Genomic DNA, 27500 nt, shown 5'->3' with positions numbered 1-27500 from the left:
TGTGTGTGTGTGTGTGTGTGTGTGTGTGTTTCTTGTTCGCATAGATAGAGCATGACTTGATAGATGGATTAGGGCGAGGCGAGGCAGCACAAGGCAACACAAGGCGAGACAAGGTGAGACAAGGCGAGATACGGCGAGACAAGGCGAGACAAGGCGAGATAAGGCGAGACAAGGCGAGATAAAGTGAGACAAGGCAAGACAAGGTGAGACAAGGTGAGACAAGGCGAGATAAGGCGAGACAAGGTGAGACAAGGTGAGACAAGGCGAGATACGGCGAGACAAGGCGAGACAAGGTGAGACAAGGCGAGACAAGGCGAGATAAGGGGAAACAAGGCGAGACAAGGCGAGATAAAGTGAGATAAGGCGAGACAAGGCGAGATAAAAGGAAACAAGGCGAGATAAGGTGAGACAAGGCGAGACAAGGCGAGATAAGGTGAGACAAGGCGACACAAGGCGAGATAAGGGGAAACAAGGCAAGACAAGGTGAGACAAGGCGAAACAAGGTGAGACAAGGGGAGACAAGGCGAGACAAGGCGAGATAAGGCAAGACAAGGTGACACAAGGCGAGACAAGGCGAGACAAGGCGAGATAAGGCGAGACAAGGTGAGACAAGGCGAGACAAGGCGAGACAAGGTGAGACAAGGCGAGACAAGGCGAGACAAGGTGAGACAAGGCGAGACAAGGTGAAACAAGGCAAGACAAGGTGAGACAAGGCGAGACAAGGCGAGACAAGGCGAGATAAGGCAAGACAAGGCGAGATAAGGCGAGATAAGGCGAGACAAGGCGAGACAAGGCGAGATAAGGCGAGACAAGGCGAGACGAGGACACAAAGGAGTGGAAACGAGGACAAGATGAAAAATTATAGTTTGATTCGTCTCTTTCTTTTTCTTTTATTTCTTTAGTGGTCTCGTGGTCTTGTGGTTTCGCTGTTCTGTCCTCGTCTTGTCCTCGTCTTGTCCTCGTCTTGTCCTCATCTTGTCCTCGTCTTGCCCTCATCTTGCCCTCGTCTTGTCCTCGTCTTGTCCTCGTCTTGCCCTCATCTTGTCCTCGTTTTGTCCTCGTCTTGTCCTCGTCTTGTCCTCGTCTTGTCCTCGTCTTGTCCTCGTCTCGTCCTCGTCTTATCCTCGTCTCGTCCTCGTCTTGTCCTCATCTTGTCCTCGTTTTGTCCTCTTGTCCTCGTCCTGTCCTCGTTTTGGCCTCGTTCTGCACTCGTCTTTTCCTCATTCTGTTCTTGTCTTGTCCTCGTGTTGTCCTCGTCTTATCTTCTTCTCGGCCTCGTTTTGTCCTCTTGTCCTCGCCCTACTTTGGTCTTTTCTTCGTCCTGTAATCGCATTTTACTCTTACTGTCCTCGTATTGTCCTCGTCTTGTTCTCGTTCTGTCCTTGTCTTTTCCTCCTTTTGCCCTCGTATTGCCCTCGTCCTCTTCCTGGACTCGTTTTAACCTTGTATTTTGTCCTCTTGTCCTGTCCTCGCATTGTCCTCGTCTTGTCCTCATCCTGTCCTCTTGTCCTTGTTCTGTCTTCACCTGCTCTCGTTTTGTTCTCGTCTTGTCCTTTGTCCTCGTATTCTTTTCATCCTATCGTCGTTGTCCTCCTTTTGTCCTCGTCTTGTCCTCTTGTCCTCTCTCTGTCCTTATCTGTTCTTGTTTTGTCCTCTTGTCCTTGTTCTGTCCTCGTTTTCTTTCCATCCTATCCTCATCTTCCCCTTGTCTTGTCTTCGTTCTGTCCTCGTCTTGTCCTCTTGTTCTCGCTCTATCATCATCTGTTCCTGTTTTGTCCTCATTTTGTCCTTTTGTCCTCGTTTTCTTTTTATCCTGTTCTCCTTGTCCTCGTCTTTTCTTCGTTGTCCTCGTCTTGTCTTCGTCCAGTCTTCGTTGTCCTCGTCTTGTCTTCGTTGTCCTCGTCTTGTCCTCGTCCAGTCTTCATTGTCCTCGTCTTTTCTTCGTTGTCCTCGTCTTGTCCTCGTCTTGTTCTCGTCCTGTCCTTGTCTTGTCCTCGTCCAGTCTTCATTGTCCTCGTCTTTTCTTCGTTGTCCTCGTCTTGTCCTCGTCTTTTCTTCGTTGTCCTCGTCTTGTCTTCGTTTTCCTCGTCTTGTCTTCGTTGTCCTCGTCTTGTCCTCGTCTTGTCGTCGTCCAGTCTTCGTTGTCCTCGTTTTGTCTTCGTCCAGTCTTCGTTGTCCTCGTCTTGTTCTCGTCCTGTCCTTGTCTTGTCCTCGTCCAGTCTTCGTAGTCCTCGTCCAGTCTTCGTTGTCCTCGTCTTGTTCTCGTCCTGTCCTTGTCTGGTCCTCGTCCGATCTTCATTGTCCTCGTCTTGTCTTCGTTGTCCTCGTCTTGTCTTCGTTGTCCTCGTCTTGTCCTCGTCTTGTTTTCGTTTTGTCCTCGTCTTGTCCTCGTCTAGTCTTCGTAGTCCTCGTCTTGTCCTCGTCTTTTTTTCCTCGTTGTCCTCGTCATGTCTTCGTTGTCCTCGTCTTGTCCTCGTCTTGTCGTCGTCCAGTCTTCGTTGTCCTCGTCTTGTCGTCGTTGTCCTCGTCTTGTCGTCGTCCAGTCTTCGTTGTCCTCGTCTTGTCTTCGCTGTCCTCGTCTTGTCCTCGTCTTGTCGTCGTGCAGTCTTCGTTGTCCTCGTCTTGTCCTCGTCCCCTCCTCGTCCTGTCCTCGCTCAGCAGACGAGGACACAGAGGCACGGGCGAGGAAAAGTAAGCCTGACCTCGCTGTGAAGGGAAAAAAGGAAAACAAATAGAGGAAAGGCGGGAAATCAGAGACGGAAACAAATACAGAAAGGAAAACAAGACAATTGAATAAACTCAAATAAACAGGTAAATAAATAAACTACGATAATAAACACGAATAATAGGAATGAAGGAATGAAGAGAGAGAGAGAGAGAGAGAGAGAGAGAGAGAGAGAGAGAGAGAGAGAGAGAGAGAGAGAGAGAGAGAGAGAGAGAGAGAGAGAGAGAGAGAGAGAGAGAGAGAGAGAGAGAGAGAGAGAGAGAGAGAGAATGATGAAATTAGAAGATATAAAAAAATGGAAGGAAAATCTGAGAAAAATCAGGAAAATATTAAAAGAAATAAAGGAAAGGAATAAGAAAGAGGAAAAAAATAAATGAAATGAGGAAAAAAGTAAAAATTGGAAGGAAAACAAATGAAAGGAAAAGGAAAATATGAAAAATAAAAGAAAGGAATAAGAAATGAGGAAAAAAACGAAGGAGAAAATGAAGAAAATAAAAAAAAATTAAAGTAAATCGAATGACGAAAAAAGAAAAGTAAAAAATAAAGAAAATAAAGAAAATAAAGAAATAAAAATAAAGAAAAGATAAAAATAAAGAAAAAAAATAAGAAAAAATTAAGAAAAATTAAGAAAAAAATAAGAAAAAATAAAGAAAAAATAAAGAAAAAATAAAGAAAAAAATAAAAAAAAATAAAGAAAAAATAAAGAAAAAATAAAGAAAAATAAAGAAAAAAAATAAAGAAAAATAAAGAAAAAAAAAAAAATAAAAAAAAAAAAAAAAATTAAAAAAAAACAAATAAAAAAAAAAAAATAATAAAGGATAAAATTAAAGAAAAAATCAAAATAAAGACAAAAAGAAAGAAAAAAAGAAAATAAAGAAAATAAACAAATAAAAATAACAAAACAAAGGATAAAAAAATAAAGAAACAAATAAAGATAAAGATAAAATAAAGATAATAAAGAAAAATAAAGAAAATAAAATAAAGAAAGAAAAAATAAAGAAAAAAATGAAAATAAAGAAAAAATAAAGAAAAAATAAAGAAAAAAATAAAACAAAGAAAAAAAAAAAAAAAAAAAAAATAAAGAAATAAAGAAAAAAATAAATAAAAAAAAAAAATAAAGATAAAAAAAAAAAAAAACAAATAAAGAAAGAAAAAAACAAAGAAAGAAAAAAATAATAAAAAGAAAAAAATAAAGAAAAAATAAAGAAAAATAAATAAATAAATAAAAACAAACAAAACAAAAGAAAAAAAAAAAAGACAAAAATAAAGAAAATGTAAAGAAAACCAAAAAACAAAGAAAATCAAGAAAATAAACAAACGAACAAACAAACAAAACAAACAAACAAACAAACAATGAATGAGAGAGATAAGAAAAATGAATAAAGGAGGAATAAGGAAAAAAAACCAAGTACAGAAAATTTAGGAGCAAGTGAATGGACGAAACTTGAACAAACAAACAAACAAACAAACAAACAAACAAAGGAAACAAGGATACATTCAAAATAAACAAACAAACAAACAACAAACAAACAATAAACAAACAAAGTAACGAACACAGCCCAGCCTTCTTAACGGCCGTCATTCCTCCTCCTCCTCCTCCTCCTCCTCCTCCTCTTCCTCCTCCTCCTCCTCTTCCTCCTCCTCCTCCTCCTCCTCCTCCTCCTCCTCCTCCTCCTCCTCCTGAAAATAAATAGTTCTAAATTTCTTTTCCTGTTACTGTGTGTGTGTGTGTGTGTGTGTGTGTGTGTGTGTGTGTGTGTGTGTGTGTGTGTGTGTGTGTGTGTGTGTGTGTGTGTGTGTGTGTGTGTGTGTGTGTGTGTGTGTGACCTCGCTGTCTCCAATCTGATGTACACAGGGTTACGTGTGTGCGTATTTTTAGTCCATGTGTGTGTGTGTGTGTGTGTGTGTGTGTGTGTGTGTGTGTGTGTGTGTGTGTGTGTGTGTGTGAAGAAAACTGGTGATGACTAAAACACGTGGTCAGTTACGTAACACAAACACAACAACAACAACAACAACAACAACAACAACAACAACAACAACAACAACAACAATAGAAAAACAGCAAGGTCTCTCTCTCTCTCTCTCTCTCTCTCTCTCGATACGAAATACATATAAGCGAATGCCAGAGAGAGAGAGAGAGAGGGAGAGAGAGAGAGAGAGAGAGAGAGAGAAAGAGAGAGAGAGTAGGTGAATGAATGTATGAATAAGGAAAAATGGTAAAGGAAAGAGAAATAATAAATAAATACACGAAACGAAATAAAAAAAAACAAGAGAAAACAAAATAAAACAAAACAATAAGAAAACTAAACAAAGAAAAAAAAACCAAAGAGAGAATGAATAAAATAAGAACGAAAGAACACACACACACACACACACACACACACACACACACACACACACACACACACACACACACACACACACACATTCTGAAGCTGAATAAAGATATTTATTTATTTATTTATTTTTTTTTTTTTTTTTGACAATAGAGAAGCCTTAGGTATGGCGTGGCGCGGCGTGTGTGACTATGACTGAAGATAGTGAAAGAAAATGTGAAAATGTGAATGGTAAAAGTGTTTATGTAATGAAGAAAATGTAAGATGTTGTGTAGTGCTGGACCCAAATGTCCCAGCTGGTGTTGTGTGTACTGTGGTGTAGGGATTAAACCAGGGGACAACTTATCGCTATTCGCCAAATGTCTCAGCTGGTGTTGTGTGTGTTGTGGGTGTAGGGGTTAGACCAGGGACAACTTATCGCTATTTCTCTTCCTCTTTTATGTTAATTGATTCGGGAAATCATTCAATGGAATATAATTGTATCTATTTGAATTTTGATGATGATTACTTAAGCTTATACTTAAATCTGTTTGTTCTTATGTATGCAGATGACACAATTATTGAGTGTGATAATGAAGATACAATGACACCAGCATTGTTGGCTTTGTTCAGTTATTGTGAAGACTGGAAATTAAAGCTTAACTGTAACAAAAAATAAAAGATTGTTCAGACATTCAGACAAGATGGAGGGGGAGGTGAAGAAAAACACAGGTGTAGGGTGGTGAGTTTATTCCCGACTAGTTTCGCTGATGCTTCTTCAGAGGCATTAAAGAAGCTCCGGCACGACCCATGTTTTATAGCGGTGGCGAGGACGTGTAGTGTGGTGGGAGCAATTCCCCTGAAGAAGCATCAGTGAAACTAGTCGGGAATAAACTCATCTCCCTACACCTGTGCTTCTCTTCACCTGCCCCTCCAAATAAAAGATTGTTGAATTATTGTGTTCATCAGGAGAGAGTTTCGACCCAATTATATGTTTGAGTTTGGTGGTGAAAGCATTGAGGAGGTAGAGAACTACAAATATTTGGGATTATTATTCAATTATAATGGAAGATTTCGAAGAGGAGAACTAGAACTGAAAGAACAAGCAACAAAAGCATTGTGCATTGTACAATGTGCTCAGTAATAGGAAAGTGTAGAAAGTTTGCCCTTCCAGTTGACATGCAAATTGATTTGTCTAATGTAATGGTGTTGCCAATATTGACTTACTCATGTGAGATATGGGGACATTATATTGTTAGAGAGGCAGAAATGCTGTACTTAAAATTTTGTAAGCAAATACTGTTGTCTGTTTACAAACATACTAAGTGACACGGTTCACGGGAACTTTGTGTCTTTGCACTTATCATTCACATCAATGTAGAGTGATTGGATATTGGGCAAGAATGATTTCAGGCAAAGATGCTAAATTGTGCTTTATAATGTGTAAATGTGTACTACATCTAGATAGGTCTGGGATTCATACCTCACCTTGGACAGCCTGTATCAATAATATCTGCAATGAATGTGGTGTGTCCTGGTTATCTTTATGACAAGAGTATCCTAGTGTTACTTGGGTTAGAAAAGTTGTACAGTTAAGACCAAGAGACCAGTGGATAACAACTTGTCGGAGTAACCTTTAATAAAATGTCTCTGTGATAACTACAGGACTTTTAAATTAGACTACGGTTCGGAATGTTACATTGTAAACCTGCATAAGACCAGCCACATATTGCTGACACAGCTGATAATAGGTTAGCTGTTAATGTTGGAAGGTATCGTGAGTTACGTAAAGAGGACAGAGTCTGTAGTAAATGTAACGTGGGGATTGTATGTACTGTATTAATACCATGTTGTCTTCAACAACAGTGACAGCGACATTGTGAGATTAAGGGGCACGTATTCATCAGAGTATTTCATGAGTAGGCCAACTTACTTTAAATATATTTAGTTGATACAAAGAAAAAAAACGTGATTTTTTTTTTTTTTCAAAATCTGCCTTTGGTCTTGAAGTCAGTTTTTGATATATTTAAATAATATTGAGTTGATTCAGTAATTTTTTACTTGTCTTCAATTATCTGCATTCCTGTAAAATAATTACTTGTAAACTTTTGCTTCTATTTTTTTCTTTTGTGATAACATTCTTTGTGGTAATTCATATCATTGTTAAATTCATTCGCCAGAGAATGTAGGACGCGTGGTCCATACTTTTATAATATATAAAGACTGACATTTTATTCAGTTCAATTCAATTCAATTCAATTCAGTTGACACACACACACACACACACACACACACACACACACACACACACACACACACACACACACACACACACACACACACACACACACACACAACAACAAAAGAGACGCCCAGGTGAGATTTGAGCCTCCCTCATTAGCAGGCCATCAGGCGAGGCAGGTAAGGAAGGTGGCAAGGACAGACTACAGCTAATATCATTCTTCATTTTACCTGTGTATTTTATTTATCAATTTACTCATCTATTATCATTTTTATTATATTTATCTTTGTATTTCATTTTCTTTTTTGTTTTACTTTTCTATTTCTTTTCTTTTTTTATTGAATATTTGTCAATGTTTATTTGATTTCTATCTATTTCTTCCATATCTTCTTCCTATTTTTTTTAAAGTTTATTTTGTGCCTTTTCAATTCTTCTCTATTGTTTTCCTTCTTCATCTTTCATTATTTCATTGTTCATTCTACGTTTATCAATTTCTCCATTATTTTTTCTTTATTTCGTTACATTATTTTTTCTTTGCATCATTATTTCGCTTCTTATTCCTGTTTCCTTATTTCTACATTTTTTTTTCGTTCCATATATTTTTCTTTTTTTCATTTCTTTCCTCTTGTTTCCCGTATATTTTCCCTTTTCACTGTTGTTTATCATTCTTTTTATCTTTGTTTCTTTTCTGCCAAGTTCCACGTATTTCTCTTTTTATTTGTATTATCTGTATCACTGTCACGTTTTTTTCTTCTTATTTCTCACATTTCTACCTATCTTTCTCCTTTCTTGGTATCATTTCAACACAACCTTCCAGATTTCTTCACTGACACTCAACCGTCTCCCTCTTCTACACTGAATATCCTTGGTCTGTCCTTTATTCATAATCTAAACTGGAAACTTCGCATCTCATCTCTTGATAAAACAGTTTCTATGAAGTTAGGCGTTCTGAGTCGTCTCCTCCAGCTTTTCCCACTCCCCAAAAACTGGTAACTCAGTACGCGGGCCTTCTCCGCCCATGTATATAGTATGCTTCACATGTATGGGGAGGGTGAGGGTTCCAGACATACATATTTTTAAGACAGGATGGAATCAAAAATATTTCGTCTTATCAACTTCTCTATTTTCATTCTTTCTTTTTTCTATATAAAAATGCATTACTTTCACGTTTCTTTCTTATTATTTCTCTTTTTTTCATTTCCAGGTAATTTCTCCTTTCCTTGTACCATTTGTATTATCTTTACGTTCCAGTCTTCTGAATCCTCTCATTTCCACGTATCTTTGTCCTTTCCTCGCACCACACGCTGTCCTTCACAACAAACACCTGCAAAGCCTGGCCACCACTTGCTCCTTCTTTGTGTTCCCTTGTGCGTGGAGTGTTAATAATGCATGAGACACTTTGCTTACCACTAAAGGCAACGCAGGTAACAGTGTCCACCTCACCTGTGCTTCTCCTCCACTTAACCTTCCTTGAGACTTCACACGATAATTAGACTTTGTAAACTAGGATACAATGGTACCAAGAGATGTCTATTCAGGGTCTGCCACGTGTAAGGAAAGGTAAAGGTGATAGGTAACAATGATAGGCAAGGATAGGTCAGGTTTTATAAAAGGACGTTAGAATTGTTTGGGAGTTCTGGAGATGAGAATGATTGTATAGGCTTTGTGTAGTGCATAGGTACTGGCCACGTGTATTGCTGCTTGCTGACCTGATGGAATCGATTCAGGTAGGAAAGAAAGGTGAACAGAAATGAAGAGAAAGATTGTAAAAAGTTGTTACTTTTCGCAAGAATTAAGCTAAGTAAATCAATATAAGTAAATCAATATTTTTGCTTTTTGTTGTTTGTCTTTAGATATATAAATTGATAAAAGGATAGATACGATGGATAGATCGATGTTCTCCAGTCCGGCACATGACACACGGTTTAACATTACATTGACTCTTGTGGGTATATTTACGCGAGGCCAGAGCGACAGCTTTGCCGCACCTTGCCGTTCTGCCAGCAAGACCACAACGGCAGAGATGCCGCACAACGGAAGTCTTCACACATCCAGTGTTTCCCCAGCACAGCGAGAAGCATCTTCAATTTACTTACTAAATAAGTTTCCTTTGTAAAATATTGATGAAAACAGTTTCTTCATTACATTTCTGAGTTTTCTTAGTGATAAAATGAAGAAAGTATACATATCTTTTCAGTTTTCTCACTAAATGTATGAGTTTTTTTCATGTTCTCCATCACTGAGAGACAGTGGTGCACTAACAAATATAACAAGGAGATCCGGCAGCAGATGTTGAAAGGAATAGCTTGCGGCAGGCACCGCACTGTCACCGTACATGTCCAGGTGCCGTGCGGCTGCCGTGCTGCATGTGCCGCACCGACAAAAAATCGTTGTGTGAAAGTGAGCTTAGATAGAAAGGTAGGTAGACAGATAAAGGGAGAGAGAGAGAGAGAGAGAGAGAGAGAGAGAGAGAGAGAGAGAGAGAGAGAGAGAGAGAGAGAGAGAGAGAGAGAGAGAGAGAGAGAGAGAGAGAGAGAGAGAGAGAGAAACAGAAAGATAAACAGACAAACAGACAATAAACAAATACAATAAATAGAGAAACCATCTTATATTTTCTCTTTCACATTTTTATCACCATTTTTGCTCTTCGCCACTCAGCTGTTGTTGGTAGAGTCACGCAGACCAGAGGAGGGAAATCAAACAAGTGCAGTCTCATTGGGTTTGTGTACGTGTGTGTGTGTGTGTGTGTTTGTCCAAGGGTTGCTCAATATACGAAAATACCCGCACGTCTGCTTTTTCCCCTCGTTCCCCTCTTTAATTTTTTTGTGTCGCCTTATCTTCGCTAACGATGTGTTGCTGAAGATCGTGACTGCTTCGTTCTGTGTTTTGATAAGTTTCACACTGTGTTTTACTGGCCTTTCATATACACTTTTAGTTAGATAGATAGATAGATAGATAGATGAATGGATAGATAGATAGATGGATTGATAAATGGATAGATAGATAGATAGATAGATAGATAGATAGATAGATAGATAGATAGATAGATAGATAAATAAATAAATGGATAAAGAGATAGATAGATAAACATATAGAAAGATAGTCTGACGTATAGATTGACAGATAGATAGATAGGTAGATAGATAGATAGATAGATAGATAGATAGATAGATAGATAAATAGATAGATACATAGATATATAGATAGATAAATGAATAAATAGATAGATAGATAAACATATAGAAAGATACTCTGTCATATAGATAGATAGATAGATAGAAAGAGACACAGATAGATAGATAGATAGATAGATAGATAGAAAGACAAATAGATACACAGATGGGTGGACGGTAACAGAGACACAAGGAACACAAATGAAGCACACAGCAGCAGCAGCAGCAGCAGCAGCAGCAGACTTGTTCCCCCAACACAAGATGCTGCCTTGGAATGTATTTGGTGATAAGAACACATACAGATGAAAAATAACTACGTATACAAAAAATACACAAATAATTTACAAAGATCACATATAAATACATCGAAGAAGGATCTTACATTCCATTGCATTCCTTTTTTTTTTTTCTCTTATTTATTCATAGTTACAGTTATTTAATCGCATTTTTCTTTATTTCTTTATTTTATTTAGCTATTTGATATTATTCACAATTACTCGTATCTTTTTCTTTTATTTATTTATTCTAGTTACCTGTATGCATTTATTTCTTCACATTTTCTCCATCTACGTTTCCTAAGTTTATCAATATTAGCATTTTATTTCCATATTTTATTTATTTATTTCTTATTTATTTATTTTTGTTACATAGATCAGTCCTTCGTTAATTTCTACCATTGATTTCTCCATGTTCCTAAGAGCAGCTTCCAACTATAACAATCGCTCACACGATGTACGACGTCTCGCTGCTGCCGCGTCACCAAACACTCGTACGTATACCCTTGCGACACACTCACGCTTGATTATAAAGACTCCATCGCCCGCTGTCCGTTTCCAGTGTACTGATCACGACAGGCAGAAAGGTATCTCTCTCTCTCTCTCTCTCTCTCTCTCTCTCTCTCTCTCTCACTATTTCTCTTACTCCTTCCTTGCATGAATGAATGAATGAAAGAAAAGAAATATTCATAATAAGAAAACTTGTTACTGATTTACGAGAAAATATACACAAGTTAGTGGTTAAATGACTTCGTTTTCTGTTATACTTACTCATTTTCTGTCTCTTTTTCAGGATTTGTTCTACGACTGGAAAAATGAAGCTGGGGTGTCTGCTGCTGGTGTTGGTGGTGGTGATGGTGGAAGGTAAGTACTATTACTACCACTACTATAACAACTACTGGCTTTTCTATCTTGATCTTGATGCTACAGGTGGCTCGGGATCGCTCCAGAGCCAGGCCTTTGGATCGGCAACTGTAGAGGACAAAAAGACACAAAACAGAAAAAAAAGAAAAAAAAGTAGCATTCTCTTCGTTAATGATCCCTACACCTCGCTCGCCACATTCTCTCCAGCTACTCCTTCACAGCCTCCATCATCCTTTCACTCGTCTCTCTACAGTCCCAGCAGCAACACCATCCATTCCCTTCCTGTCTTCTCCACTCTTTCATTCCTATTATGCTCTAATTCACTCAAAATCACTTGCATCATCTCATGCCTGTCTCTCTCATACTTCTCACACTCCAGCATGACATGCTCTACCGTCTCGTCCTCCCCCATGTCACACACCTGGCACACCTTGCTGCGGGACTCAGATCACCTGTAGTTCCTTGCATTCACATCCATACACTGTGCCCTAGCTCGGAAGAGAAGGTCACCACCCAGGCTGCCATCATACCACCTTTCATACATCGGGGCTTCCTTTTCCTTGTACCATTCCAGAGTACTCTTTCGTTCCATCCCATTCTTCCATATATTCAGTCCCACCCACTTCACCTCTCTGTCTATCTCACTCTTCCATTTCTTTGCATGCCATTCAGTTCCTACCCTGCCTCCTCTTGTCACGATCCATTCACGCTCATTTCGATTCCTCCCAGCCATTCTCATCCCCCATAACACTTGTAAACCACTCCTCTCTGTCATTCTCATGCACCTCTTCCTCCACTGACTCCCACTTTCATTCCACAGGTACACCTTCCTCACTATTCTTTCATCATCCATTCTTTCCAACCTAACTCTAAAATGGTTCTTGGATTTAAAACACATTGTAGCTTACTGATAACGTAATTAATTTGATGTGAATAATACTTGTATTCTGTTGATCAAAGCACTTATTACAAGGATAGCTCAAGGTTTTCCTCAAGATCTGACACCCACGCATTCCTTGGGACACCATTCAAACTGAGATCTAGAAGCCACTTTACGAGTAGACAGACTATAGCTCCACAAATTATCTCAAAGGTTCAAAGGAAGTGGGAAACATTCATACCCATAGCTAGGCGACCCCTGAGCCACTTTATCAACGAGACGCCAGAGATCATTGGTAGCTAGGAGGGTATGTTCTTATAACTAAATCCACAGACACATTAAAGGTTCATTATCATGACACGTTTTCATAATTATTCTGCTTACTATAAGGTGATTTTATAGAACTTCAGAAACTTATGTGTGGGGATTGAAATAGTGACGATTCTACCTATTGATCTTCTGACTTCCATAGACCCTTTCTAATGTAAATAAAAAAGTCTATTTACACCTAAATATTTATGGCAAAAATGTGTCCCAGTACTGAAAGGGTTAAAGGGTTAAGTTATTTGGTCAATCATTAGCTGTCACTGGTGTCTGTAGAATTTGTTCTCTTGCCATGCCATTCTATTGAGAACCCATAGCAAAGGTTTGGTAGCATCCGTGCTTTTTTCTTTGTGTGGTGTGTGTGTGTGTGTGTGTGTGTGTGTGTGTGTGTGTGTGTGTGTGTGTGTGTGTGTGTGTGTGTGTGTGTGTGTGTGTGTGTGTGTGTGTGTGTGTAATTCACCTTGGTCGTCTGCTGGTCACCCAGCCAGTCTTCCCCATTACGGAGCGAGCTCAGACCTCATAGACCGATCTTCGGGTAGGACTGAGACCACAACACACTCCACACACCGGGACAGCGAGGCCACAACCCCTCCAGTTACACCCCACACATTAACAGCCAAGCCCATTTGCCCCGCCGCTTACCAGGACTCGAACCCAGCCCTCTCAATTGTGAGTCGAGCGTGCTAACCACTACACTACACTACGCTTTGTGTGTGTGTGTGTGTGTGTGTGTGTGTGTGTGTGTGTGTGTGTGTGTGTGTGTGTGTGTGTGTGTGTGTGTGTGTGTGCGTGAGTCAAGAACCCACCACAAGCATATGTAGTACCTTCCCAGCACACACCAACACTTCATTTTCTTTCCTTCCCAGCACGACAGCCACGCTTCCTCTGTCCCAATGAATACGAGCCGGTGTGTGGCAGTGACGGCAAGACGTACGCCAACAGTTGCTTGCTGTGGGGTGAAAAACACTACAAGAACAAGCTCAGCCTAGAAGTCGTCTATGAAGGGCCGTGTGGGGTCGGCGGTGACAATCGCTACCCATTCATGCCACGACACAAATCACCACCAAAAGGGCCAAACTACGGACAGCACCAAGGTTAGTGTTTGGCCCCAGTTCACAAAGCTCATAATTCGCAGGACCCCAAGTCGCCAGTAGCCCAGTGTACGGCGGCACATACACACCTCACAATGTAGTCCCAAGACCCCAAGTAGCCAGTATTCCAGTGTACGGCAGGACATACCCACCTTACCATCTAGTCTCTTGCTTCACACATCGAAACAAACCTCAACCTCAACCATACGCTGAAACTTTACCCCAGCAATACGAGCTGGACAAGAAGCCTGGCGTGATGACAGATCTTTCTTGACCATCTAACATCAGTGACACACAGATTAGAAGCCTAGCAACCATTTACCTTAGGTCTCGCAATGGCCAGTGCCCTCCCAAATTATCCCCTACCTAGTCCAAGAAAACCAAGGGGAGAATCAGACCCCTTAGACCTTTCCACAAGTCTACCCCATTGTCTCACTATTCCGCCTTACTTATTCTACTTAATTAAAGAGCTCAAGTCCCATACTACAGTTAAGTATTGCCGCCTCACCCTCTTCTGCATGACACAAAACGACCAGGAAACTATTACATGCAGTGACAAAGAGACCATTTCAGTTACCCTGCACCATTTTTCTTTTGCAGGAATGTCTTATTAAGTGACGATGCATAATCTAGAAGGACCAATACAGGATGACTATGGGACCATTCCAGCAACCTTTACATACAAAATGGCCTCCTGTCAGGTTTTGCAGAATGACCTTGTATTATCCGAAAAGCAACACATGACGATTAAAATTACTTATAGACCATTACAAAGACTGAGACCAACAGACCACTACTATCAGAATGACCACCAATAGACCACCTCAAGCAAAACATACAAGCAACACATGACCTACTACAATAACTGAGATTGCTACAATTAGAAGGACCAAAAGACCATTCAAAGCAAATTTCAGACCAGTTTCCTTATAAGACCTTACTGTAAGCATTGTAAGGAGCGATACATGATCAAGGAACCACTGCAAAGGAAAGATCGTAATACATTGACCAAAAGACCACTGCAAACAAAACCTGCCTACACAAACCTATAAAATTCATTGCAACCACGTGACAAAGATACTACTGGAAGCTCAATTCAGACGAGTTCCATTAGATCATACTGAATCCCACTTTAAATAACAAAACATACTTTCAATAACTATTTGTAACTATATCCTGGAATACTTCTGCCCACACTCCGATTACTCCCATAAGCCTCTAATTAAAGTTATACAAGATTTTACGGATGTTTTTTTTTTATGGTTCTAGAGACAGATTAAAGAGATCTCAACATTATCAAAAGGAGAACAATCTTGAGAACCCAGATGATTTGTGTCCTTTGAATATTCCGGTGGTGAGAGCAAAGTGTTTCTGGATATGGACCCTGACCATTGTTGAAAACGCCTCACTGAATGATCTACACAAAGAACGATGCCCAGTACACTTACAATACAACAGATAATAAACGCAGATAATATAGGACGTTAATGGATGTAGAATTCTATTAACTACCCACAATCAACAATAAGATTGGTTCTTTAATACATCTCACTGAATAATCTACAATAAGAACAATACATTTATAATTTAGTAGACAATAAATCTAGACAATACAAAACGTTATTGAATGTAGAGTTTTATTACGTATTCACTTCCTTAACACCTTTTCCGCCAAGTTGCGAAGCTCATGAGGTAATGCGATACAATGTGCTACTGCTTGGAAATTATCTAAGCCCTTTCATTGATCGCAAGTACTGTACATCTCTCCTTGATTAATAACCAATGACACACTTTTTAATTGCTCCACAGACACCTCCAAAAGATTGTAATGGTTATATAAATTCCATCTATTCTCGTTTATTCCTTTTTCTTTCTTGTAGGGATGTATAAAGAATCTGTACATTGTTTCTGAGTTGAATCGTTGCCTATTGCAGTGAAAGAGTTACCTAAAAGAGGAGCTATACTTTTTTTTGTCCCTTTTTCGTGTAGGTACATGTGAAAAAAAAACTGTCCATTAGTTTTGCATTGAATTATTGCCTTTTGCAATGAAAGAATTGAAAAGAGAAAGTTTCAAATAATATGTTAGCTGTGCAAGACCTTTCCATCAGTTTCTATTATATAACTTGAGTTCATATGATATCATAACCTTGTTGGATGTAGGATGAAAATTTGCACTCTCAACACAGTGGGAAGTTACAAACACCTACAGTACAGCACTAACCTGTCTGCCACCTGGGAATGCCGCCTGGGAGAAAAAAAAAAAAAAAATGGATGTGAACACTTGTCAAATGAAAACATCTTAAGTGAAAATAAATTAAAAGTTTCCAGCAGTTTCTATTATAATATTGCTTTCACATAAAAAAAAACACCTCCCTGTGTCTTCTTTCCATTAACTTGTATGTGCCTATTTACCTTCAGCTCTTCATATTGTTGTCTTCATAAACAACGTCCCTTTGTCTATTTTCATTCAACTCTTTATATCGTCATCTTTGAAAACAACCTATATTTACTTTAATTCAACTCTTTATATTATTACCACAAACGAGAAGCTGCTCCCCTCAATCTGTTCTGAATCTGCCCACAGTTCACCGAAAGGTGTTTTCAGTAGCGTGACCAAAAGGTCAAACATGTCTGAGTTCACGCTGAACAGGACAGTGCTGAGGACACCGTCGATGTTGCCAGACAACGGTGTCACCGTGATCTTTTTTGTTTTTTATGTAGGAGAGAGGGCCAGCCAAGGACAAAAAAAAAAAAAAAAAATAAGGCCCACTTGGGTGATGGTTCTCTAGAAGATAGAAAAGCGTGAGCCAAAATTAGGGAGCAAATGTTTTGATCCCTCCCTCTTAAAAAGTCAAGTCGTAGGAAGGCGGAAATACAAAAGCAGGCAGGAAGTTCCAGAGTTTACCAGAGAAAGGTATGAATGATTGAGAGTACTGGTTAACTCTTGCGTTAGAGAGTTGGACAGAATAGGGATGAGAGGAAGAAGAAAACCTTGTGCAGCGAGGGCACAGGAGGAGAGGAGGCATGCAGTTAGCAAGATCAGTAGAATAGTTAGCATGAAAATAGTGATAAAAACATTTCGGCGGTGAGAAAGAGGCTGAAGACAGTCAGTCAGAGAAGGAATTGATGAGACGGAAAGCTTTTGATTCCACCCTATCTAATAAAACTGTGTGAGTGAAACCCCCGCAAACATGCGAAGAGTACTCCTTAAACTGCAGGGGGATCTGAGTGAGGATGACACGGTGCCTTTCTTCGTGACGTAACGTGTGTGTGTGTGTGTAATAATAATAATAATAATAATAAACGGTTTATTAATTAGGCAATGTAAAAAAATACACTGAAAATGTACAGGGGGGGGGGGTGGGACATTAACACAATGAACTAAAAATGCTTAACCTAACTATGGATAAACTTAACCTAGAAATTCACTTATTTATTTAAAGCTCGCACAATAGTGGGCACCGCGCTGAGTCGGTACCGTGTGTGTGTGTGTGTGTGTGTGTGTGTGTGTGTGTGTGTAACTCATCACGGTCGTCTGCTGGTCACCCAGCCAGTCTTCCCCATTACGGAGCGAGCTCAGAGCTCATAGACCGATCTTCGGATAGGACTGAGACCACAAGACACTCCACACACCGGGAAAGCGAGGCCACAACCCCTCCAGTTACACCCCGTACCTATTTACTGCTAGGTGAACACACCCACACATTATTTGCCTCGCCGCTTCCCGGGACTCGAACCCGGACCCTCTCGATTGTGAACCGAGCGTGCTAACCATTACACTACACGGGATGTGTGTGTGTGTGTGTGTGTGTGTGTGTGTGTGTGTGTGTGTGTGTGTGTGTGTGTTCCTCGTACCTTATGATGACACACGTCACCGCTGCTTTCAACGAAGCGTGAACTCTGAAAAGGTTTTAATATAATTGAAATAAAGAACCAGTAGACATGGCATCGTTTTGAGAGGGAGAGAGAGAGAGAGAGAGAGAGAGAGAGAGAGAGAGAGAGAGAGAGAGAGAGAGAGAGAGAGAGAGAGAGAAACCTTTAAACATAAATGAGTTTTGTCTATTCTCTCTCTCTCTCTCTCTCTCTCTCTCTCTCTCTCTCTCTCTCTCTCTCTCTCTCTCTCTCTCTCTGTCAAACACAGGTTGCCACAAAGAAAATACTTATGAAAATAAATTAATGCACAATCAAATACAATTAAAAAAAGAAAAGACAAAAAGGAACACAAATAAAAACAGACACGTCACAACAACAACAACAACAACAACAACAACAACAACAACAACAACAACAACAACAACAACAACAACAACAACAATAATAACAAAATAAGTACAACGTAACTTGGACCCAAGAAATAAACCAGGAAAACTTTCAATGAGGAGAAAAAGGACAATAAAAAACAAGGAGGAGGAGGAGGAGGAGGAGGAGGAGGAGGAGGAGGAGGAGGAGGAGGAGGAGAAATAGGAGGAAGAGAAGAAATAGGAGCAGGAGGAGGCGTAGGAAGGCAGCTCACCAATGCTTCAGTGTCTCGCCAAGTGTGAGGAGTGAAGAAGCGCAGGTAAGACAGCCCAGGTGTTTACTAAGGTGAATTGAGGTTAATGTTCACTATCAGTCCTTGTCAGTAAGTCATGAGTGTGGTGGTATACTCACTGTGCTTTACGTCTATGAAGTCTTCTTTCATTCTTTCACGCAGTCACCTACTCGTATTATTGACTCGTATTGATGCTTTTGAAAATCTACTCACTGTGTTAGAAACAGAGACAGACTAGGGTTAGGTTAGGTTAGGTTGGGTTGGGTTGGGTTAGGTTAGGTTAGGTTAGATTAGGTTAGGTTAGATTAAGTTAGGTTAGGTTAGGTTGGGTTGGGTTGGGTTGGTTTTGGGTTAGGTTCGGTAAAGTTAAATCAAGTTTGTTTTGGTTTCGTTAGACTGAAATAGACCAAACTTCGCATTTCCAAAAAACAAGTGAGAGACAAACGGCCATTTCAGGAAAAGGAAACACATGCTATAAAACTTGTGCTGCTAAATTTGTTCTCTGCTCGATCAGTTAGAGTCAAGGCTGCGGAGCTGGAGTGATGCCTTGACAAACACCTTGTACGACAGAAAGTAACTGGGGAAAAAAGCAACATGAAAAAAGTAACGAAAAATAAGGAACAAGAAGGAGTAACAAAAAAGAAAGCAACTAAAAAAGTAACAAGAAAAATGACAAAAAAAGAAAGTAACGAAGAAAGTAATGAAATAAAAGTATCAAGAGGAAAGTAGCAGGGAAAAGAGTAACAAGAAAAAGTAACAAAAGGGAAAGTAACGAAACAAGTAACGAAATAAAAGTAGGAAGCAAGAAAGGAGGTAACAGGGAAGAGTTACAAGACTATTGGATGTGTGTTTGTGGAGGGTTTAGATGGTAGGGACGTTTCATTAGGCAACCCTCACTTGTATGGTTGATGGACACATATCAACTAAACTAACCTAACCTAACCCATACACATGAACTAACGTAACCTAACCTAACCTAACCTAACCTAACCTAACCTAACGTACATTAACTTTAACTAACCTTACTTTATCTAAGCTAATCTAACCTAATATACATACAATAATATATTTTTTCCTAATATAACATACCTTAATCTATCTTTTCCTAAGCTGACATGCTCATGTGCAGCTTAATCTAACCTAAAACACACACACACACACACATACACGGCCCGGTAGCTCAGTGGTTAGAGCGCTGGCTTCACAAGCCAGAGGACCGGGGTTCGATTCCCCGGCCGGGTGGAGATATTTGGGTGTGTCTCCTTTCACGTGTAGCCCCTGTTCACCTAGCAGTGAGTAGGTACGGGATGTAAATCAAGGAGTTGTGACCTTGTTGTCCCGGTGTGTGGTGTGTGCCTGGTCTCAGGCCTATCCGAAGATCGGAAATAATGAGCTCTGAGCTCGTTCCGTAGGGTAACGTCTGGCTGTCTCGTCAGAGACTGCACCAGATCAAACAGTGAAACACACACACACACACACACCTCTTAATTTCTTCCTATGTATTCATTTCCCATTTTCCTTTCAGCCTACACCAGTCGTTCTCCAGCAACTGTTGGTGGTGGCGGCGGCGGTGGTGGTGGTGGTGGTGGCTGCAGATGATGAACAAACTAAGTATTGACACTAAACTCTAAAACACTTCAGCACCGCATCTTCACTACTTCCCAAAGCCTCCACTTGAAGTGACAGAGTTGCTAAGACTGTTTCTACGGTTCTACGGGGAGATCAACAACATTTATATGAAAGATCAACATTTCTACAATAAGCTCCTGCACTTGGCGAATTAATTAGTCTGACGAAACTACCGTCAAATGTGAATTTCGCCAAGCACGAATTCTTTATACCTTATAAATTGCCTAAAAAATGCGTTAACCTGTCTTTGGTTATTGCCAAAGTCCTTCTCTTGACCATAAAATCCATCTTTCGAGCTGAAATAAATCCTTTGCCTTCACATATTAAAATGCATGTACGAAACAGGCCAATAAACAATAAATAAAGCTAATAAGACATGATATAAAGGCTGTAACTCCCGTTTTTCCACCCGTTTCCCTCGCCCACTTTCGTCCTTGCCGTCACCACCATTGTCCTTACCCCCACCGGTACCACCTGTTGCGCTGGTAGAGGCCATGTTGGTGGTAAATCGCCAGAATTCGTGCCCACGCTAGTAGAACAGAGGGCAGCCCAAACAAAATGGCTGAAGGAAATTCTCACACTGCGTCCTGATAGGGTTAGAGAGAGGTCTGACTTTACAGGGGAGCCGCGTGGTTCGCCGTGCGCCCTCCAGGAGACAACCAAGTTTGAATTCAAATCGCCAAGCGTGCACTCAGAGGTCCGTGGCCACCCTACCGCCAAAAGTGAATTTCGCCAAGCTGAGATTCGCAAAGTGCGGGGCTTACTGTATATGATTAATGGAAGAAACATCATTGAGAATCCGACCAATGGTATATGTGACCTTTGAAAACAGTAGTGGTGAGAGATCAGTGTTTCTAAATACAGGCAAAGGAGAGAGTGAGAGAGCTGCTCAAGCCATGTATGTGTGAAGCTTGTTAATAGACTGTTGTTTATGATTTCACTGATAGCTTAAAAGGATCCAGTGGAAGGATTTTTTCATGGTTCCATGGATAGTTTGACAGGCTGCAGTAGAAGTTATCGGAATTTTCAACTGTGTTTTCATGGTTTAAGGTTTTCAATGGTGCTTTCATAGTTAACAAGGGTGACTAATTAACAAGAGAACAGAACTGATAAATCATCTCTGTGGCCTTTGAAAACAGTTTTGATAAGAGAACAAAGTGTGTAAAGACTTTCCATCCCAACACACACACACACACTGGGAAGAATGGCTGGGTGATCAGTAGGCGACCGAGGTGAATTACACCTTTTTAGGGACAGGTTGAATGTGAGCACACACACACACACACACACACACACACACACACACACACACACACACACAGTTTTGATAAGAGAACAAAGTGTGTAAAGACTTTCCACACACACACACACACACTGGGAAGAATGGCTGGGTGATCAGTAGGCGACCGGCCAGGTGGAGATATTTGGGTGTGTCTCCTTTCACGTGTAGGTGCTGTTCACCTAGCAGTGAGTAGGTACGGGATGTAAATCGAGGAGTTGTGACCTTGTTGTCCTGGTGTGTGGTGTGTGCCTGGTCTCAGGCCTATCCGAAGATCGGAAATAATGAGCTCTGAGCTCGTTCCGTAGGGTAACGTCTGGCTGTCTCGTCAGAGACTGCAGCAGATCAAACAGTGAAACACACACACACACACACACACACACACACACACACACACACACACACACACACACAAACACACACACAGTAACAGCCAGTCTCCCTCTCCCAGGCACTGGCGACCCTTGTGCTGGCTTCGTCATCTGCGATAGGATCTACACTCCCGTGTGTGGCAGTGACAGCAAGACTTACGGCAATAAATGTGGACTGGTGACTGAACATTGCTTCTTCAATCCAGCCCTGACAGTGGCGTACGAGGGCGAGTGTGAAGAGGAGGCCACGGAGGCTGCAGAGGTGGTATGGTAGTGTAGGACATGGTTGTAGGATACGAAGTAACAGGAAAAAAGTGACATGAAAAAAGTGACGGAAAACAAAGTAACAAGATAGAAGAAAGTAAGAAGGAGAAGAGTAACATAGGAATTGAATGCTTGTGTTTCTATTTCTGATGTAAACTTAACCTAACCTAACACACACACACACACACACACACACACACACACACACACAGAGAGAGAGAGAGAGAGAGAGAGAGAGAGAGAGAGAGAGAGAGAGAGAGAGAGAGAGAGAGAGAGAGAGAGAGAGAGAGAGAACATAATTATAAACTTTTACAGACGATAGGTAACGAGGTTGACTCAGTCCGATGAAAATAAAATCACAATATAAAACGTTAATGGATGTAGAGTTTTATTACGTATTCACTTCCTCAACACCTTTTCCGCCGAGTTATGAAACAATCATTGGGGGATACGCCAAGAGGCGCGTCGCCTCGCCTACCCTATGGCGCCACTCCAGGCGGTCATGCCTCGCGAGTCTCCATGCAGGCTCCTTTCCCATTCCAAATAACTCCCAGTAGAAGGCATTGACTTGCCGCAGCCATGAGTTCTATGGACGTCCCCTTGGCCTCTTCCATGCTGGGTTATCCCTTTCGGAGACAACCCAATATGCAGGATCGGCGTACCAAATGTCTATAGATTCGCATTTGGCGTTAACGAACTATGTTGGTAATTGGCCTCGAATCAATCTCACGGAGCAATCGCTGATTTGACACAAACTCATACCAGCGGTACCCCATGTTCCTGCGAAGACATCTAGTGCCAAAGACATCAATTAACCTCTTCAAATCAGTGTTCAGTGTCCATGTCTCACAACTGTAGAGTAAGACAACGATCACCAGCAACTTGAAGATCCGAATCTTTTTCCGTCTGCACAGGTACCGACAACGCCAAATACTCGTGATGAGCAAGTCCATAACGCCGTGAGCCAGGCAAATACGCCAAACAACTTCCTGGCTCTACCTACCGTCGTTAAGCACTACATTACCAAAGTATGTGAAACTTTCCAAGATCTCAACATCCTCGCCACACGCATGGACAGACTGTACTGTTTCATCCAGTAAGGCTCCAAGCACCTGAACCTTGGTCTTTGGCCAGGAAACCTGGAGTCCCAAGGCCTTCACCTCCTCATGCAGTGCCTCTAGAGCCATTACCAGATCCTCCAGTAACTCAGCAAAGATTACTCCATCATTAGCAAAAACTAGATCTGTAATCTCAGTATTGCCAACAAATGTTCCACAATGACTTTGGTCTACAGCTCTGCCTAGTACCCAGTCCATGCAAATGTTGAAAAGTGATGGAGCAACAACGCATCCCTGCCTCTCTCCCATATTCAAAGGGAAGAAGCTGGACATGTCCCACTCACCCCAACACTTCACAGCAATCACAGTCCTGGAGTAGAGACCAGTTAATAAACCAATAATCCTTGCAGGAAACCCACGGAGATGCAGAAGAATCCAAAGTGTCTCTCGATGTACTGAGTCAAATGCCTTATTGAGATTGACATAGGATGCAAGCATCCCGTCGAAACTCACGTCGGCGCTCCACCAGTACGCGAAGCGCTAGGATTCGGTCAGTTGTTGACGTACCAGACGTAAATTCAGAATGTTCATGTCTCTGGTGTTTCAGCAGGTGACTGTGGATACGCATCAACAGCAAATGGGCAAACACCTTACCTGGTACGCTGAGCAGTTTATATCCTGGTAGTTATTGCAGTCCTGACGATCCCTTTCCCCTTCCAGATAGGGATGACCAATTCCTTTTTCCAGTTAAAGGGAATAGTACCTGAATGCCATACAGCAGTCAAGACAGCATGCAACACACGCATCATGGCCTCATCCCCCGCTTTGAACAGCTCCGCACTGATACTACAGATGCCAGCAGCCTTTCCACCCCTCAACTTTGCCACAGCCTCTTTAACATCATCAATGGAGGGTGCAGTTTCGTCAATGGGTGCATCAGCATCCAGCATCTGTAACCGTGCAGTTAGGAGCTGTCCGCTTGGAAGATCCATCATGAACAGCTGCTCAAAGTACTCAGCCCAACGATTCATCTGCCTATCAGCATCCGATATGACGCAGCCATCTGTTGTTTGGATAGCATTCACCTGAGATGTAGACTTGGAGCGGAGTTTTTTCAGGGCTCGGTAGGCAGGTCAGAGGTCATTAGCATTTAAATGGCACTCTACATCCTCAGTGACACCCCTGACATACCTCTCTTTGTCTCTCCTCAGGAGAGCTCTAATCCTACGTGACAGAGCCCTGTACTGGTCGCGGTTCCCAGCAAGTCTGGCAGCATGACTCTCCTCAATACTGTCCAGTGTCTCTACCGAAGCGAAGCCACTCCGTGACCTTAGGCGCTCCTCAACGCATTCCTTGGCAGCCTCAAGAGTCTCATGTTTGTAGATATTCCGTAGCTCTACCGGGTCGTCGATGATGTCGACCACTCCAAACCAATTGGAGACTGTCACTGCATACTCTTGGGCACACGTCAAGTCCTTCGGTTTCCCAAGATGAAACACTGTGGTCACATCTTGGAGGCTTTCTGGACTTGACATGCAGCTTGAGTGTAGCAACAACAAGCCTATGACTAGTCACAAAGAACTCGGCACTCCCAAAACCATGCAGTTCTGAAGGATCCTCCAAAGAGTACTTACAAGGATATGGTCGATCTCCTTTGCTACCCCTCCAGTACTGCTATACCAAGTCCAGTGGTACAGCGCTGGTTTCTGATACCAAGAACCTGTAATTCTCAACCTTCTGGATCTTGCAGGATTCAGAAGGAAATAGCTGATGCCGTTCCTGGTACCAGAGCCATGGGGACCAACACATAACTCATAGCCGGCTCTCTCAGTGCCAGTGACAGCATTAAGTCACCCGAGACAATAAGCGCATCACGACAGAGGCACTGGTAAAGTACGGAGTCAAGTTTGGCGTAGAACGTCTCCTTTTCTTCAGTTTCACACACCGATAGGGACTTATACTGCAAAATCAGACATGAAGCCTAGACTGTGCTTCAGCTTTAGTCGTATCATATGGTCATCAATCGGAGTAACCTCTACAATGGACGGCTGCAGTCTGCTGCAAATGCCTATGGCTACCCCCTTGACACGGTGACCATTGCTCATGCCGGACCAATAGTAAGTAAAACCCTTGTTACTAGTCTCGCCACTGCCAGGTCTCCTTGTCTAAAAGAGTTCCACCATATCCACTCTCAGCCTACTGAGCTCATCCAATAGATGAGGTAGTCGGTAATCCTCTGAGAGGCTCAGCACATTCCAGGAGCCCACACGTAGAACCCACCGAAGGTTTACCCCAGGAATGGTTCAATAGGCAGGCGCCATGTCTTCAGCCCCACCAGCATGTAAGTACACATACATATACTGACTGAGCGATAATGAGCAAAGGTACTCAGTAAGTTTGGGGACCAATTGTCTTGACTCTCAACTGCCTTGGGTCTCAACCAAGGAATATACAAAGAGGAAGTTGTGGTGTGGGTTAAAATTTGGAGGACAGCGACGGTGCTGCCATCTGTTAGAAGTGAGTACTTTCATAGAAAACGTTTTCAGGAGCAACTTAAGATTTCTCCCATGCCACCTCCTCACCCCTTATTTTTCCCTGCATTCTCTCGTGGTTATGAACTTATAAGGCAAATAAAACATATTTGTTTATATATATATATATATATATATATATATATATATATATATATATATATATATATATATATATACTACCTTCAAGCAGTCTGACCCAGTGCCCTCAAGGAGCTGTGGGCACCAGTAACTGATTAAGTTAAATCACTCTTCTTAAATACAAAAAATTAAGATAAGTAATCAAGAGTGACTTGGCTTCAATGCAACGGTTCTTAACGCAAAAGGCTGTTCAAGGGTGTAACATAACTGAAAAACTAATAATAAGGAAAGGTTAAGAGAAACAATTTAAATCCTTAACTAATTTATTAACAAAAATAAGCAAAGTTAACTTAACAACAAACAAAATTAAACTTAAGGCCCGTGGATAGTTAAAAGTATAGTAATCACATCCAAATAGAGAAAATAATAGCACTGACAAAAATATAGAATCACAAAATATATTAAATCAGGTAAATAAGTTTAACCTAACTGCTCAATACTGAAATAAGTCACCCGTGGGATGTCAACACACCTGCAGCTCAATACCACATACACAACAAAAGAAATAACTCATTAGCACCAAGAAATATAATAAATAAGCTGCTTAAGGGTGAAAAGAGCATAATATGAGACCACAAAAATAAATAAATAAGTACAACACTTATTAGAAGTAATAAGTAAACAAATTCACCACACACTTGCCCTCCCTCTGGCTGGTACACACAATAATGAGTAAATCACCATAAATTATATGATTGTTAGGTAATACAACCACAATAAACACCCAAAATCTCTCTTGGCTATACCAACTCTCACAAAATGGCCGTCAGCCCTGGCGTCCCTCTACGCCACACAAAGATATATCACCAAAAATACTGGGTAAGCATCCAAAACACCCAAAATATTCACACGTCACTTAACACAGTGATAAATAAGTGCCAAGGAGAACCAGAATCCCTACAATCAGAGAAATAAGGATTTATACTCAGCCCGAAATATGAGATATGAGATGAGGGGAGCGGAGTGGCGGTCGTAGGTGTTCGCCCTGAGGCACACCCGTGTGGTTTGAGTCTGTGGCGTCGGTTCACAGGTCTTTGTCCGAGGGGAAAACATTACGTCATATGATGTCATCTGAGCACCCATTGGCTAACACTCTCTAAACCTTCCAGAGGGCGTGATCAGAGTACCATCTCATTGGTCCCGACTTTACCGCCTTTCTCTCACAAAGACAATAACAAACATGACGTCACGACACTCTCTCTAAAATCTCCGACGGGCAGCCGATTATACTAAAAGCATACAAGTACATTAATATAAATATATATGAATCACGAAATACTAATATAACATACAATAAAATAATAAATGGGTAAATATTACATACATAAGAAAGGCCGTCCTGAAAGCATTACAATAATATATACACAACGAAAATATTAATGTCAGGGCGCCATCACAACTTAAGCTAAAACACAATACAATATATTAAATATCTGACGGTCGTAACAATATATATATATATATATATATATATATATATATATATATATATATATATATATATATATATATATATATATATATCTATTTTTTCTGCCCACCTGCCTGGGCACACCACGCTCAGTGCTCACTTGCACCGCCTACGTCTGTCTCGTGACCCCTTCTGCCCTTGGTGTAGGACTACCCCTGAAGCCATGGAACATTTCTTGCTTCAATGCCCACGCTTCCACTCTCAACACACTGCATTACGCTCCCTGCTCTCCGCCCAGGCCATCATAACACTGGACATGCCCACCCTGCCTCCTGGTGGCCTCAGGCGTCCACCCCTCCTAGCACCCTGCTCTCCTTCGCTTTACCTGTGCCTTCT

General features: G+C 41.1%; 3 protein-coding genes across 3 annotated transcripts; 2 read left to right on the top strand and 1 right to left on the bottom strand.

The window, feature by feature from the left end:
- Nucleotides 1-1159: 1159 nt before the first annotated feature.
- Nucleotides 1160-9363, bottom strand: LOC123499811 (death-inducer obliterator 1-like). The gene is made up of 2 exons (XM_045248307.1): nt 9242-9363; nt 1160-2293 (listed from the first exon to the last, which is right to left on the bottom strand). Exons 1-2 carry the CDS (start codon nt 9361-9363, stop codon nt 1633-1635), a joined length of 783 nt encoding a protein of 260 aa, XP_045104242.1. The 3' UTR covers nt 1160-1632.
- Nucleotides 9364-11216: 1853 nt separating this feature from the next.
- On the top strand, nt 11217-15517 carry LOC123501131 (turripeptide Lol9.1-like). Its single transcript, XM_045249714.1, has 4 exons — nt 11217-11317; nt 11524-11594; nt 13665-13892; nt 14490-15517. Exons 2-4 carry the CDS (start codon nt 11546-11548, stop codon nt 14501-14503), a joined length of 291 nt encoding a protein of 96 aa, XP_045105649.1. The 5' UTR covers nt 11217-11317; nt 11524-11545; the 3' UTR covers nt 14504-15517.
- Nucleotides 15518-16516: 999 nt separating this feature from the next.
- LOC123499801 (serine protease inhibitor dipetalogastin-like) lies at nt 16517-23480 on the top strand. The gene is made up of 4 exons (XM_045248295.1): nt 16517-16577; nt 21780-21964; nt 22878-23059; nt 23432-23480. The coding sequence occupies exons 1-4, from the start codon at nt 16517-16519 to the stop codon at nt 23478-23480; spliced, it is 477 nt and encodes a 158-aa protein (XP_045104230.1).
- Nucleotides 23481-27500: the final 4020 nt, after the last annotated feature.

The sequence above is a fragment of the Portunus trituberculatus genome, chromosome 8 (assembly GCF_017591435.1).
Source record: "Portunus trituberculatus isolate SZX2019 chromosome 8, ASM1759143v1, whole genome shotgun sequence".
NCBI lineage: Eukaryota > Metazoa > Arthropoda > Malacostraca > Decapoda > Portunidae > Portunus > Portunus trituberculatus.
This window is presented reverse-complemented; position numbering and strand designations above follow the sequence as displayed.

Bases quoted from the DNA above. Each gene is read 5' to 3' on its own strand.
- LOC123499811 (XM_045248307.1), bottom strand. From the start codon at position 9,363: ATGCTTCTCGCTGTGCTGGGGAAACACTGGATGTGTGAAGACTTCCGT. The intron at 2,294-9,241 runs GTAAATATACCC...AGGACAATGAAG, and splicing joins AGCTGTCGCTCTGGCCTCGC to ATCGGACGAGGACCAGACAA.
- LOC123501131 (XM_045249714.1), top strand. From the start codon at position 11,546: ATGAAGCTGGGGTGTCTGCTGCTGGTGTTGGTGGTGGTGATGGTGGAA. The intron at 11,595-13,664 runs GTAAGTACTATT...TTTCCTTCCCAG, and splicing joins GGTGGTGGTGATGGTGGAAG to CACGACAGCCACGCTTCCTC.
- LOC123499801 (XM_045248295.1), top strand. From the start codon at position 16,517: ATGTCTGAGTTCACGCTGAACAGGACAGTGCTGAGGACACCGTCGATG. The intron at 16,578-21,779 runs GTGTCACCGTGA...TCCCTCTCCCAG, and splicing joins GTCGATGTTGCCAGACAACG to GCACTGGCGACCCTTGTGCT. The intron at 21,965-22,877 runs GTATGGTAGTGT...CCGTCTGCACAG, and splicing joins CCACGGAGGCTGCAGAGGTG to GTACCGACAACGCCAAATAC.